The sequence below is a fragment of the Oncorhynchus nerka genome, linkage group LG22, assembly GCF_034236695.1.
Source record: "Oncorhynchus nerka isolate Pitt River linkage group LG22, Oner_Uvic_2.0, whole genome shotgun sequence".
In the NCBI taxonomy this organism is placed as follows: domain Eukaryota; kingdom Metazoa; phylum Chordata; class Actinopteri; order Salmoniformes; family Salmonidae; genus Oncorhynchus; species Oncorhynchus nerka.
This window is the reverse complement of record NC_088417.1, coordinates 727,675-742,940: the sequence shown is the minus strand read 5'-3', so window position 1 is coordinate 742,940 and position 15,266 is coordinate 727,675. Positions and strand designations below refer to the sequence as shown.

Sequence of the window (15,266 nt, the reverse complement as noted above, 5' to 3'; positions counted from 1 at the left end):
TTAAAAACACTGAATTTCGCCCAAAGGTTACTAGTTTGCGTCCCTGATTAGAGGATATATCCAAATAAATGGCAATAGAAACCAAGGTAAAACAAAGACATTTGCAGTTATTTCAGCTGCTGGATGTGATTGTGTGTTAGTTGGCTAGCAAGCTAGATAGCAAAGGATAAGTAACGTTAGTCTTAACCTAGCTATCCTCCATAATTATCTTATTGACTTGACAATCAGCTGGCTTTTGCCTGTTTATAAATTATTTATTTAATCATTATTTGCTGAAGTTTGTTGCTTATTCATAAATTATTTAATAAATCATCATTTATTGTTGAAGTTCTTTTCTCAGGGTGGCATGTAGCCAGGTAGAGCGTTGGGCCAGTAACCGGAAGGTTACTGGATCAAATCCCAGAGCTGACAAGGTAAAAGTCTGTCGTTCTGCCTGAGCAAGGCAGTTAACCCACTGTTCCCCGGGCGACGACGACGTGGATGTCGATTAAGGCAGCCCCCTGATTCATAGGTTGGGTTAAATGTGGAAGACACATTTCAGTTGAATGCATTCACAGTTGGACAACTGACTAGGTATTGATCTATTGAACCTTTACAAGGTCGTTTTTACAGTTGAAACTTGTTTTAAATGCAAAGAAAACATGATTTTTTTCGTCTTCTTTTAAATAGGTTGAAACCTGTTATTATAAAAGCAATAAGGCCCTTGAAACTTAGAGGAACCAGGCTGTCAGTCTGTGGCTGTCGGTCTGTGTCCAAAGTACTACAACTCTATACAGAGACTCACCTGGCTGGCGAACGCCTCATTGATCTCAAACACGTCAATATCAGCTACAGTCAGACCTGAGGAGATGACGGAGTTCGTTAAAGACCCTTTTAGCGGAACAGATAAATCAAAAGGTGTCCGGCATCCCAGAACCGCTACCACCCAGAGCCGCTACCACCCAGAACCGCTACCACCCAGAGCCGCTACCACCCAGAGCCGCTACCACCCAGAGCCGCTACCACTCAGAGCCGCTACCACCCAGAGCTGCTACCACCCAGAGCTGCTACCACCCAGAGCCGCTACCACCCAGAACCGCTACCACCCAGAGCCGCTACCACCCAGAGCCGCTACCACCCAGAACCGCTACCACCCAGAGCCGCTACCACCCAGAACCGCTACCACCCAGAGCCGCTACCACCCAGAACCGCTACCACCCAGAACCAAATGTCACATACAGAACACGTCCATGTGGACATAATCCAAGCTCTAAAAGATCTGTAGTGGTCTGTACTCACCGGCCTGCCCCAGAGCAGCAGGGATGGCATAGGCTGGTCCGATACCCATGACGTCAGGGGGTACCCCCACCACAGCACTGGCCTTCAGCACCCCCAGGACTGGCAGAGACAGGGACTCCACCACGGACCTCCTGCCCACCAGCACCGCTGCTGCACCGTCACTCACCTGGCTGGAGTTACCTGGACCAGGGGAGAGGACCTCATCAGCTGGGGCAGAGAGATGGTGTGTGTGTGTGTGTGTGTGTGTGTGTGTGTGTGTGATCTCCCCACCTGCGGTGGTGCTGCCGTCAGGTTTGAAAGCCCCTCTGAGTTTGGTCAGCCCCGCCAGCGTGGTACCGGGCCGGATCCCATCGTCCTTGGTTACGGTAACCGTACGTTCAGAGCCGTCCTCGTCAACAAACTTTGTGGTTACTGGGCAGATCTCCTGGTCAAATATCCCCTGCTTCTGAGCCTGGCTGGCCCTAGGAGGAGGCTGAGAGTTAGAGGCTGTCTGGATGAACAGGGCACTGAATACATCTCTAGTGCACTATAGGGCTCTGGTCAAAAGTAGTGCACTACAGGGCTCTGGTCAAAAGTAGTGCACTACAGGGCTCTGGTCAAAAGTAGTGCACTACAGGGCTCTGGGAAAAAGTAGTGCACTACAGGGCTCTGGGAAAAAGTAGTGCACTACAGGGCTCTGGTCAAAAGTAGTGCACTACAGGGCTCTGATCAAAAGTAGTGCACTACAGGGCTCTGGTCAAAAGTAGTGCACTACAGGGCTCTGGTCAAAAGTAGTGCACTACAGGGCTCTGGTCAAAAGTAGTGCACTACAGGGCTCTGATCAAAAGTAGTGCACTACAGGGCTCTGGTCAAAAGTAGTGCACTACAGGGCTCTGGTCAAAAGTAGTGCACTACAGGGCTCTGGTCAAAAGTAGTGCACTACAGGGCTCTGGTCAAAAGTAGTGCACTACAGGGCTCTGGTCAAAAGTAGTGCACTACAGGGCTCTGGTCAAAAGTAGTGCACTACAGGGCTCTGATCAAAAGTAGTGCACTACAGGGCTCTGGTCAAAAGTAGTGCACTACAGGGCTCTGGTCAAAAGTAGTGCACTACAGGGCTCTGGTCAAAAGTAGTGCACTACAGGGCTCTGGTCAAAAGTAGTGCACTACAGGGCTCTGATCAAAAGTAGTGCACTACAGGGCTCTGGTCAAAAGTAGTGCACTACAGGGCTCTGGTCAAAAGTAGTGCACTACAGGGCTCTGGTCAAAAGTAGTGCACTACAGGGCTCTGGTCAAAAGTAGTGCACTACAGGGCTCTGGGAAAAAGTAGTGCACTACAGGGCTCTGATCAAAAGTAGTGCACTACAGGGCTCTGGTCATTTGGGACGCAAACTATAACTACTGCAGGAGAATACTTACATCATAACAGCTCCATGGTAATATTATATCAGTAGATAACAGCTCCATGGTAATATTATATCATAACAGCTCCATGGTAATATTATATCATAACAGCTCCATGGTAATATTATATCATAACAGCTCCATGGTAATATTATATCATAACAGCTCCATGGTAATATTATATCAGTAGATAACAGCTCCATGGTAATATTATATCATAACAGCTCCATGGTAATATTATATCATAACAGCTCCATGGTAATATTATATCAGTAGATAACAGCTCCATGGTAATATTATATCATAACAGCTCCATGGTAATATTATATCATAACAGCTCCATGGTAATATTACATCATAACAGCTCCATGGTAATATTATATCATAACAGCTCCATGGTAATATTATATCATAACAGCTCCATGGTAATATTATATCATAACAGCTCCATGGTAATATTATATCATAACAGCTCCATGGTAATATTATATCAGTAGATAACAGCTCCATGGTAATATTATATCATAACAGCTCCATGGTAATATTATATCATAACAGCTCCATGGTAATATTACATCATAACAGCTCCATGGTAATATTATATCATAACAGCTCCATGGTAATATTACATCATAACAGCTCCATGGTAATATTATATCAGTAGATAACAGCTCCATGGTAATATTATATCATAACAGCTCCATGGTAATATTATATCATAACAGCTCCATGGTAATATTATATCATAACAGCTCCATGGTAATATTATATCACAACAGCTCCATGGTAATATTACATCATAACAGCTCCATGGTAATATTATATCATAACAGCTCCATGGTAATATTATATCAGTAGATAACAGCTCCATGGTAATATTACATCATAACAGCTCCATGGTAATATTATATCATAACAGCTCCATGGTAATATTATATCATAACAGCTCCATGGTAATATTATATCATAACAGCTCCATGGTAATATTATATCATAACAGCTCCATGGTAATATTATATCATAACAGCTCCATGGTAATATTATATCATAACAGCTCCATGGTAATATTATATCATAACAGCTCCATGGTAATATTATATCATAACAGCTCCATGGTAATATTACATCATAACAGCTCCATGGTAATATTATATCATAACAGCTCCATGGTAATATTATATCAGGAGATAACAGCTCCATGGTAATATTATATCATAACAGCTCCATGGTAATATTATATCAGTGGATAACAGCTCCATGGTAATATTACATCAGTAGATAACAGCTCCATGGTCATATTATATTCTCTTACTTCTGCTGAGAGCTGTAGGCGAACTCATCCTGCTTCTCTCTGGAGACACCGAACCGCTCTGCCACATTCTCTGAGGTGATGCTGTCGCCGAAACACACACATTATTATATGGTGACACACAGCACAGCCCGGGCACATTATCAACACAGACAACATGACACCACTGCAGTCAGTCCCACGGAGAGATGCTCAATTGATATTCACAGTAGTAGTACAATGTGGTACAGAGAGCAGTGACTGACACATGTTACTATGGTTCCCACTGTGTTCCACTGTGAGACTAACCTGAGTCAGAATAAATGCTGCATGGGGCTAAAGTCAGAAACCTATATCCTAACTGCTGCTACTGTTCTGTGTTCAGAGGAACATGAACACATTCTATATTCTAACTGCTGCTACTGTACTGTGTTCAGAGGAACATGAACACATTCTATATTCTAACTGCTGCTACTGTAATGTGTTCTGAGGAACATGAACACATTCTATATTCTAACTGCTGCTACTGTACTGTGTTCAGAGGAACATGAACACATTCTATATTCTAACTGCTGCTACTGTACTGTGTTCAGAGGAACATGAACACATTCTATATTCTAACTGCTGCTACTGTACTGTGTTCTGAGGAACATGAACACATTCTATATTCTAACTGCTGCTACTGTACTGTGTTCTGAGGAACATGAACACATTCTATATTCTAACTACTGCTACTGTACTGTGTTCTGAGGAACATGAACACATTCTATATTCTAACTGCTGCTACTGTACTGTGTTCTGAGGAACATGAACACATTCTATATTCTAACTACTGCTACTGTAATGTGTTCACAGGAACACATTCTATATTCTAACTGCTGCTACTGTACTGTGTTCAGAGGAACAGGAACACATTCTATATTCTAACTGCTGCTACTGTAATGTGTTCAGAGGAACAGGAACACATTCTATATTCTAACTGCTGCTACTGTAATGTGTTCAGAGGAACTGGAACACATTCTATATTCTAACTGCTGCTACTGTACTGTGTTCAGAGGAACAGGAACACATTCTATATTCTAACTGCTGCTACTGTACTGTGTTCACAGGAACACATTCTATATTCTAACTACTGCTACTGTACTGTGTTCTGAGGAACATGAACACATTCTATATTCTAACTGCTGCTACTGTACTGTGTTCTGAGGAACATGAACACATTCTATATTCTAACTGCTGCTACTGTACTGTATTCTGAGGAACTGGAACACATTCTATATTCTAACTGCTGCTACTGTAATGTGTTCTGAGGAACATGAACACATTCTATATTCTAACTGCTGCTACTGTAATGTGTTCTGAGGAACATGAACACATTCTATATTCTAACTGCTGCTACTGTACTGTGTTCTGAGGAACATGAACACATTCTATATTTTAACTGCTGCTACTGTACTGTGTTCTGAGGAACTGGAACACATTCTATATTCTAACTGCTGCTACTGTAATGTGTTCTGAGGAACATGAACACATTCTATATTCTAACTGCTGCTACTGTAATGTGTTCTGAGGAACATGAACACATTCTATATTCTAACTGCTGCTACTGTAATGTGTTCTGAGGAACAGGAACACATTCTATATTCTAACTGCTGCTACTGTAATGTGTTCTGAGGAACAGGAACACATTCTATATTCTAACTGCTGCTACTGTAATGTGTTCAGAGGAAGAGGAACACATTCTATATTCTACCTGCTGCTACTGTAATGTGTTCAGAGGAAAATGAACACATTCTATATTCGAACTCCTGCTACTGTAATGTGTTCAGAGGAACATGAACACATTCTATATTCTAACTGCTGCTACTGTACTGTGTTCTGAGGAACATGAACACATTCTATATTCTAACTGCTGCTACTGTAATGTGTTCTGAGGAACATGAACACATTCTATATTCTAACTGCTGCTACTGTACTGTGTTCTGAGGAACATGAACACATTCTATATTCTAACTGCTGCTAATGTACTGTGTTCTGAGGAACTGTATAATCAGCCTTTGTCAACGACATTGCCGCTAGATTTGTAGATGCAAATCATATAGCCTAGCCATTATTCACATAGCATCATATAGCCTAGCCATTATTCACATAGCATCATATAGCCTAGCCATTATTCACATAGCATCATATAGCCTAGCCATTATTCACATAGCATCATATAGCCTAGCCATTATTCACATAGCATCATATAGCCTAGCCATTATTCACATAGCATCATATAGCCTAGCCATTATTCACATAGCATCATATAGCCTAGCCATAATTCATATAGCATCATATAGCCTAGCCATTATTCACATAGCATCATATAGCCTATCCATTATTCACATAGCATCATATAGCCTAGCCATAATTCATATAGCCTTGCCATAATTCATATAAATGGTTATGCACAACCTTACCCCATAGGTATGACACAGTCTCTAGCCTTCTCGTAGTCCATAAGTCTGGAGCTCACATCGCCTGGTTCCCCAGCGTCACGCAGAGACATGCTCTCCACTCTGGAGACAAGACAAAATAACTGTAGCCATTTAGGAACCAGACTGTTTCGGCAGGTTATAGGTTCAACTTCTATACTGTTCAGGAACCTGGACTGTGTCAGCAGGTTATACAGTGGGGAGAACAAGTATTTGATACACTGCCATTTTGCAGGTTTTCCTACTTACAAAGCATGTAGAGGTCTGTAATTTTTATCATAGGTACACTTCAACTGCGAGAGACGGAATCTAAAACAAAAATCCAGAAAATCCCATTGTATGATTTTTAAGTAATTGCTTGTAAGTAGGAAAACCTGCAAAATTGGCAGTGTATTAAATACTTGTTCTCCCCACTGTAGGTTCAACTTCTACACTGTTCAGGAACCTGGACTGTTTCGGCAGGTTAAAGGTTCAACTTCTATACTGTTCAGGAACCTGGACTTTATCTTAAGAGTGAAATAGGATCCATTCTTATTAGGGCATACAAGGTTAAAACAGGAGACTATACTAACCCACAGGCCAGACCCATATCATATGACCCACTCCTGATGGCTCCTGGAACATAGAGAAAACACATGTTAACTAAATCAACTCTATCATGGTTGTGTGATAGTTCCTAAAAATGGATTTTGTAGCCACAAATGAGGGCTAAAGAGTTCATCTAGTTCCATACGCCTACACACTAACACTGTAATAGGTGGGATTATTACCTGCGACGTTGAACAGAGCCTGTAGTCCAGAGGAACACATCCTGTTGACGGTGTAGACAGGAACAGTCTCTGGGAACTCACTAGGAAAGACATACATTCCTGGTTAATACCATTCAGTGTCATTCTATTTACCTGTGAGTCATATCTAACAGTAAGGCAGACTCACCTGAGGAAGTGAGCCACTCTGGCCATGAGAGCACCTGCCCCAGGCTGTAGAACATTACCTAGAGGTCAGAAAAATATTACTGCTAAAGTAGACATTAAACATGACTTACAAACCCTTATCATAGGTCTTCTATGAGGTAGGTAGCCACTGATTACTCACCCACACAGATGTCCCCTAGTCTCTCAGGTGACAGTCCCACATCTACCAGGACCGCTGTCATCACACAACTCAACAGCTCGTCTGGAGTGGTGTCCTGACAGACAGACAGACAGACAGACAGACAGACAGACAGACAGACAGACAGACAGACAGAACATTGAGTTACACATTGGTCATTCCACCTCACAGAGGAGAAGAGGATTTGACAGCCACCATCTCAGATTGTTCTCAAATAGTTTCGGTAGTTAGAAACAGATACGATTAGCATTTCTGAAACATTATTTTGTTGAAAGATTACACTTTGAGAAATTAAGCTAATTTATTGCACCCAAATTGTTTATAGGATTCATATAATATTCAATAACTATAGTAGCTAAAGTCTGATTTGGACTAAATTCCTTAACAATGATTAAAACATGGCCACAAGCCACCAATGGACCCTCCAAACCCCACATGAACCCCAACAGCCAGTACACAGTGTCAGTTCTCCATGTTTGACCGGTACTATAAAGCTGGGACGTGGAGCATTGTTTGTTCAACATACTGTTTGTATTCTCAGTGAATTTGGTGGTGTTTTTTCCCCCTGTTCAGATAAATGAGTCATTTAAGTGGTTAGGTTTATGTCCCATCACCTTGTGCTGGGGACAATAAAAGGTCACACTAAAATGTGCCGTTTTGACACAACACAATGCCACAGATGTCAAGTTTAGAGGGAACGGGAAATTGGCATGCTGACCAGATCTGTTGCCAGAGAATTGTAATGTTAATTTCTCTAGCATGAACACGCTATCCAACGTAGAATTTGGCAGTACGCTCAACCGGCCTCACAACCACAGTCCACGTGTATGGCGTTGTGTGGGCGAGCGGTTTACGGATGTCAACAGAGTGCCTCATGGTGGCGACATTTGAATGTTATGGTATGGGTAGGTATAAACAAACACAATTGCATTTTAACAATGGCAATTTGAATGCACAGAGATACCGTGACGAGATCCTGAGGCCCAATTGCCGTTACATTCATCCGCCGCCATCACCTCATGTTTCAGCATGATAATGCACAGCCCCACGTCACAAGGATCTGGACACAATATCTGGAAGCTGAAAATGTCCCAGTTCTCCCATGGCCTGCCACCCATTTATTTATTTTTTTAACCTTTAGGCAAGTCAAAAAAAAATCTTATTTTCAATGACGGCCTAGGAACAGTGGGTTAACTGTCTTGTTCAGGGGCAGATCAACAGATTTGTACCTTGTCAGCTCGGGGGTTTGAACTTGCAAACTTCCGGTTACTAGTCCAACGCTCTAACCACTAGGCTACCCTGCCGCCCCGTCCTCTGAGCATGTTTGGGATGCTCTGGATCGACGTGTATGACAGCGTGTTCCAGTTCCTGCAACTTCGCACAGACATTCCACAGGCCACAATCATCAGCCTGATCATGAAAGGGAGATGTGACACTGGTTACACCAGACACTGACTGGTTTTCAAATGGCGGTTACACCAGATACTGACTGGTTTTCTGATCAAAGCCTCTACTTCTTTTTGTATTCCCAGTCATGTGAAATCCATAGATTAGTGCCTAATAAATGTACTTCAATTTACTTTTCCTTCTATGAACTGTACCTCAGTAAAATGGTTGAAATTGTTACATGTTGCGTTTATATTTGTGTTCAGTATAATATGGCTACAATGTTGTTTGGTTTATTATTTGAACAATCGCTGAGATTATTCAGTGCCTTCTTCATATGTCACACCTGCCAAGTGGATATGTTATCTTGGCAAAGGACACATGCTCACTAACAGGGATGTGAACAAATATGTGCACAACATTTGAGGGAAATAAGCTTCTTGTGTGTGTGTATATAACATTTCTGGGATCTTTCATCTCATGAAACATGGGACCAACACTTTACATGTTATATTTTGTATTTTTCTTTTTAAGTAATAACTAGCGATTCCAGATTGCTGGTAAAAACAGTTGACGAATTGTGCTTTTTCTCTGTGACCAAAACATTTTTAAGCTGATATGGGAGTGAAAACATTGAAGCGGCATATCAAACTGGGACAACGTTGTAAATTACACTGGAAAGTACAAGAACATTTGCCAGGGCATTTCATTATAAATCTGATTATTTCACATGCAGATATGGGAAGCTAACTTTAAAGTCTCTTCAACTTCAAGATCACCATCTTGGTTTAGCTTGGCGTTAAATAAGCAGCCTATTTTGCGTCGATAACCAAATATAATCTCAGCGTCTGTTCAAACAATTATGTAGCAATTATTAGAATCCAAAAACAGGTGGTTTAGAAGTGATAAGTCTATTTTGAAATGTGAAAATAGATAGATGTGTTTCTTATTCTTGTGACAAAAATATGATAATTTTTTTGCTGCTATGGGAGCGAATGCATTGAGTCAACATATCAAATCAGGATTTGCCAGGCCATATTATTTCATTATAAATCAGATTATTTCACATGGAGATGTGTGAAGCTAAAAGGCTAGCTAGTTTGCAGTGTTAATACAAATAGCTAGCAAGGGAAGACGAGGCAAAAAGAGAAACTCCTCTTTTGCTTCCACCACAAATGAGAAGACAATAAGAAAACCTCTGTCACCCCCTTGTGAATGTTGCTATATGGGAGTCTGGACCAGCAAGGTATCGCGTCACCAAAAGGTGTATTTCTAAAAATAAAATCTGACTCCACCTAGCGCACGCCCATAGATCTACGCGTGTGAAGTTTGTAGCGGCTCTAAACCTATTTGGTGAAGAGAAGAGAAGAAGCAGAGATGAGGGACATTTTCTACAGATGTCAACTAGATTGAAACTTTCATTCTATCGACTCATGACATTTGTGTTTATTTAGTCTTCTAGGGCAACAAGTGACCGAAGAAAAGCTGCATGCATCTAATTATAGACAAGTTGACTAACAAATAGTCTGCCAAAATGTCAGAAATTATAAGCAGAAACAAAAGGCCTGTCAAAACAATTGTTCCACCGTCTCTGACTGTACAGCACATTTTCTATATTAGCGGGTTTTGGTCGGGTCTGGACCTCTGATTTTCACTTTATCACATATAGGCAGCGGTTGCAGATGAGTTATTAGAAATTGCAGGCGGGTGAACAAACAGCTGACCCACACATCACTAGTTGCTACATTCCAAATTATATTGGAGACTAGTTGCAGTGGTTGGTGACTAGTTGCAGTGGTTGGTGACTAGTTGCAGTGGTTGGTGACTAGTTGCAGTGGTTGGAGACTAGTTGCAGTGGTTGGTGACTAGTTGCAGTGGTTGGTGACTAGTTGCAGTGGTTGGAGACTAGTTGCAGTGGTTGGAGACTAGTTGCAGTGGTTGGAGACTAGTTGCAGTGGTTGGAGACTAGTTGCAGTGGTTGGAGACTAGTTGCAGTGGTTGGTGACTAGTTGCAGTGGTTGGAGACTAGTTGCAGTGGTTGGAGACTAGTTGCAGTGGTTGGAGACTAGTTGCAGTGGTTGGAGACTAGTTGCAGTGGTTGGTTACTAGTTGCAGTGGTTGGTGACTAGTTGCAGTGGTTGGAGACTAGTTGCAGTGGTTGGTTACTAGTTGCAGTGGTTGGTGACTAGTTGCAGTGGTTGGAGACTAGTTGCAGTGGTTGGAGACTAGTTGCAGTGGTTGGAGACTAGTTGCAGTGGTTGGTTACTAGTTGCAGTGGTTGGTGACTAGTTGCAGTGGTTGGAGACTAGTTGCAGTGGTTGGAGACTAGTTGCGGTGGTTGGTGACTAGTTGCGGTGGTTGGTGACTAGTTGCGGTGGTTGGTGACTAGTTGCGGTGGTTGGTGACTAGTTACAGTGGTTGGAGACTAGTTGCAGTGGTTGGAGACTAGTTGCAGTGGTTGGAGACTAGTTGCAGTGGTTGCAGACTAGTTGCAGTGGTTGGAGACTAGTTGCAGTGGTTGGACACTAGTTGCAGTGGTTGGACACTAGTTGCAGTGGTTGGAGACTAGTTGCAGTGGTTGGAGACTAGTTGTAGTGGTTGGAGACTAGTTGCAGTGGTTGGTGACTAGTTGCAGTGGTTGGAGACTAGTTGCAGTGGTTGGAGACTAGTTGCAGTGGTTGGAGACTAGTTGCAGTGGTTGGAGACTAGTTGCAGTGGTTGGAGACTAGTTACAGTGGTTGGAGACTAGTTGCAGTGGTTGGAGACTAGGACTAGTTGCAGTGGTTGGAGACTAGTTTCAGTGGTTGGAGTCTTAATGGTGCAGCTTGTTGTACATAACATATGTCTTTTCTGTTTAGCCATGCATGAATTTGAACTTTGTCAATGTTTTCATCATCTGTAATTATGAAGTGCTTTGAAACGCAGGTCATGACACCATCATCCCAGACACCCTAGACACACTCCAATTCAAATACCGCCCCAACAGATCTACAGATGACGCAATCTCAATCGCACTCCACACTGACATCTCCCACCTGGACAAAAGGGGAAGTAACTATGTGAGAATGATGTTCTACAGCTCAGCGTTCAACAACATAGTCCCCTCCAATCTCATCACCAAGCTTAGGACACTGGGTCTGTACACCACCCTCCACAACTGACTCCTGGACTTCCTAATGGGCTGACCCCAGGTGGTGAGGGTAGCCAAAAACACCTATGCCACGCTGACCCTCAACACAATGACCCCTCAGGGGTGTGTGCTTAGTCCCCTCCAATCTCATCACCAAGCTTAGGACACTGGGTCTGTACACCACCCTCCACAACTGGATCCTGGACTTCCTAATGGGCTGACCCCAGGTGGTGAGGGTAGCCAAAAACACCTATGCCACGCTGAGCCTCAACACAATGACCCCTCGGGGGTGTGTGCTTAGTCCCCTCCAATCTCATCACCAAGCTTAGGACACTGGGTCTGTACACCACCCTCCACAACTGACTCCTGGACTTCCTAATGGGCTGACCCCAGGTGGTGAGGGTAGCCAAAAACACCTATGCCACGCTGACCCTCAACACAATGACCCCTCGGGGGTGTGTGCTTAGTCCCCTCCAATCTCATCACCAAGTTTAGGACACTGGGTCTGTACACCACCCTCCACAACTGGATCCTGGACTTCCTAATGGGCTGACCCCAGGTGGTGAGGGTAGCCAAAAACACCTATGCCACGCTGAGCCACCCTCCACAACTGGATCCTGGACTTCCTAATGGGCTGACCCCAGGTGGTGAGGGTAGCCAAAAACACCTATGCCACGCTGACCCTCAACACAGGGACCCCTCGGGGGTGTGTGCTTAGTCCCCTCCTGTACTCCCTGTTCATCTACAACTGCGTGGCCACGCATGACCAATACCTTCATCAAGTTTGCTGATGACACAGCGGTTGTAGGCCTGATCAACAATGCTGATGAGTCAGAGACTTAGCAGTAAGCCCAAGGAGCTGATCATGGACTACAGGAAAAGGAGGGCCGAACACGCCCCAATTCACATCGACAGGGCTGTAGTGGAGCGGGTCGAGAGCTTCAAGTTCCTTAGCATCCACAACACTAAGGACTTAACGACTGTGCGGACCATGTTAAGAGGGCATGACAGTGCCTCTTCCCCCTCAGAAGGCTGAAAAGATTTGGCCCTTGGACCCTCAAAGTTTTACAGCTGCACCAGAGATCATCTGGCTGATTCACTGTTTGGTATGGCAAAGCGCTACAGAGGGTGGTGTGGACAGCCCAGTACATCACTGGGGCCGAGCTCCATGCCATCCAAGATCGCTATCAGGCGGTGTCAGAGGAAGGTCATGAGAAATTGCCAAAGAAAACTGAGGATGGATCAACAACATTGCAGTTACTCCACAATACTAACCTAATTGACAGAGTGAACAGATAGAATAACAATATTCCAAAGCATGCATCCTGTTTGCAACAAGGCACTAAAGTAATACTGCAAAAAATGGGGCAAAGAAATGAACTTTATGTCCTGAATACGAAGTGTTATGTTTGGATCAAATCCCACACAACACATCACTTTGTACCCCTCTTCATATTTTCAAGCATGGTGGTGGCTGCATCATGTTATGGGTATGCTTGTCATCGGCAAGGACTAGGGAAAAACAGAATGGAGCTAAGCACAGGCAAAATCCTAGAGTAAAACCTGGTTCAGTCTGCTTTCCACCAGACACTGGGAGATGAATTAATCTTTCAGCAGGATAATAACCTTAAACACAGGCCAAATCCTAGAGGAAACCCTGGTTCAGTCTGCTTTCCACCAGACACTGGGAGATGAATTAATCTTTCAGCAGGATAATAACAGGCCAAAGTTGCTTCAATCTGATTCTAACATGTACTGATTTAGGGGTTTGAAAACGCATGTAAATGTAATATTTCTGTATTTCATTTTCAATACAGATCACAAAACATGTTATCATGGCAGGGGTTCCCCAACATTATAGGGCAGGGGTTCCCCAACATTATAGGGCAGGGGCAGGGGTTCCCCAACATTATAGGGCAGGGGTTCCCCAACATTATAGGGCAGGGGTTCCCCAACATTATAGGGCAGGGGTTCCCCAACATTATAGGGCAGGGGCAGGGGTTCCCCAACATTATAGGGCAGGGGTTCCCCAACATTATAGGGCAGGGGTTCCCCAACATTATAGGGCAGGGGCAGGGGTTCCCCAACATTATAGGGCAGGGGCAGGGGTTCCCCAACATTATAGGGCAGGGGTTCCCCAACATTATAGGGCAGGGGTTCCCCAACATTATAGGGCAGGGGTTCCCCAACATTATAGGGCAGGGGTTCCCCAACATTATAGGGCAGGGGCAGGGGTTCCCCAACATTATAGGGCAGGGGCAGGGGTTCCCCAACATTATAGGGCAGGGGTTCCCCAACATTATAGGGCAGGGGCAGGGGTTCCCCAACATTATAGGGCAGGGGTTCCCCAACATTATAGGGCAGGGGTTCCCCAACATTATAGGGCAGGGGCAGGGGTTCCCCAACATTATAGGGCAGAGGCAGGGGTTCCCCAACATTATAGGGCAGGGGCAGGGGTTCCCCAACATTATAGGGCAGAGGCAGGGGTTCCCCAACATTATAGGGCAGGGGTTCGTTCCCCAACATTATAGGGCAGGGGCAGGGGTTCCCCAACATTATAGGGCAGAGGCAGGGGTTCCCCAACATTATAGGGCAGGGGTTCCCCAACATTATAGGGCAGGGGCAGGGGTTCCCCAACATTATAGGGCAGAGGCAGGGGTTCCCCAACATTATAGGGCAGGGGTTCCCCAACATTATAGGGCAGGGGCAGGGGTTCCCCAACATTATAGGGCAGGGGTTCCCCAACATTATAGGGCAGGGGTTCCCCAACATTATAGGGCAGGGGTTCGTTCCCCAACATTATAGGGCAGGGGCAGGGGTTCCCCAACATTATAGGGCAGAGGCAGGGGTTCCCCAACATTATAGGGCAGGGGTTCCCCAACATTATAGGGCAGGGGCAGGGGTTCCCCAACATTATAGGGCAGAGGCAGGGGTTCCCCAACATTATAGGGCAGGGGCTCCCCAACATTATAGGGCAGAGGCAGGGGTTCCCCAACATTATAGGGCAGGGGTTCCCCAACATTATAGGGCAGGGGTTCCCCAACATTATAGGGCAGGGGCAGGGGTTCCCCAACATTATAGGGCAGAGGCAGGGGTTCCCCAACATTATAGGGCAGGGGTTCCCCAACATTATAGGGCAGGGGCAGGGGTTCCCCAACATTATAGGGCAGGGGCAGGGGTTCCCCAACATTATAGGGCAGAGGCAGGGGTTCCC

At 44.4% G+C, this 15,266-nt stretch overlaps 1 protein-coding gene across 1 annotated transcript in view; it reads right to left on the bottom strand.

The window, feature by feature from the left end:
- Positions 1 to 671: 671 nt before the first annotated feature.
- The window catches only part of acaa1 (acetyl-CoA acyltransferase 1), a 28,334-nt gene continuing 13,739 nt past the window's right edge, over positions 672 to 15,266 (bottom strand). The window contains exons 2-10 of the mRNA XM_065006860.1: positions 7,519 to 7,612; positions 7,360 to 7,417; positions 7,194 to 7,273; positions 6,996 to 7,038; positions 6,409 to 6,507; positions 3,971 to 4,051; positions 1,549 to 1,739; positions 1,279 to 1,458; positions 672 to 840 (exon numbers count right to left, since the gene is read on the bottom strand). Of these exons, the coding sequence (XP_064862932.1) occupies positions 761 to 840; positions 1,279 to 1,458; positions 1,549 to 1,739; positions 3,971 to 4,051; positions 6,409 to 6,507; positions 6,996 to 7,038; positions 7,194 to 7,273; positions 7,360 to 7,417; positions 7,519 to 7,612 (906 nt within the window). The 3' untranslated portion in view covers positions 672 to 760. The remainder of the gene's footprint in view (positions 841 to 1,278; positions 1,459 to 1,548; positions 1,740 to 3,970; positions 4,052 to 6,408; positions 6,508 to 6,995; positions 7,039 to 7,193; positions 7,274 to 7,359; positions 7,418 to 7,518; positions 7,613 to 15,266) is intronic.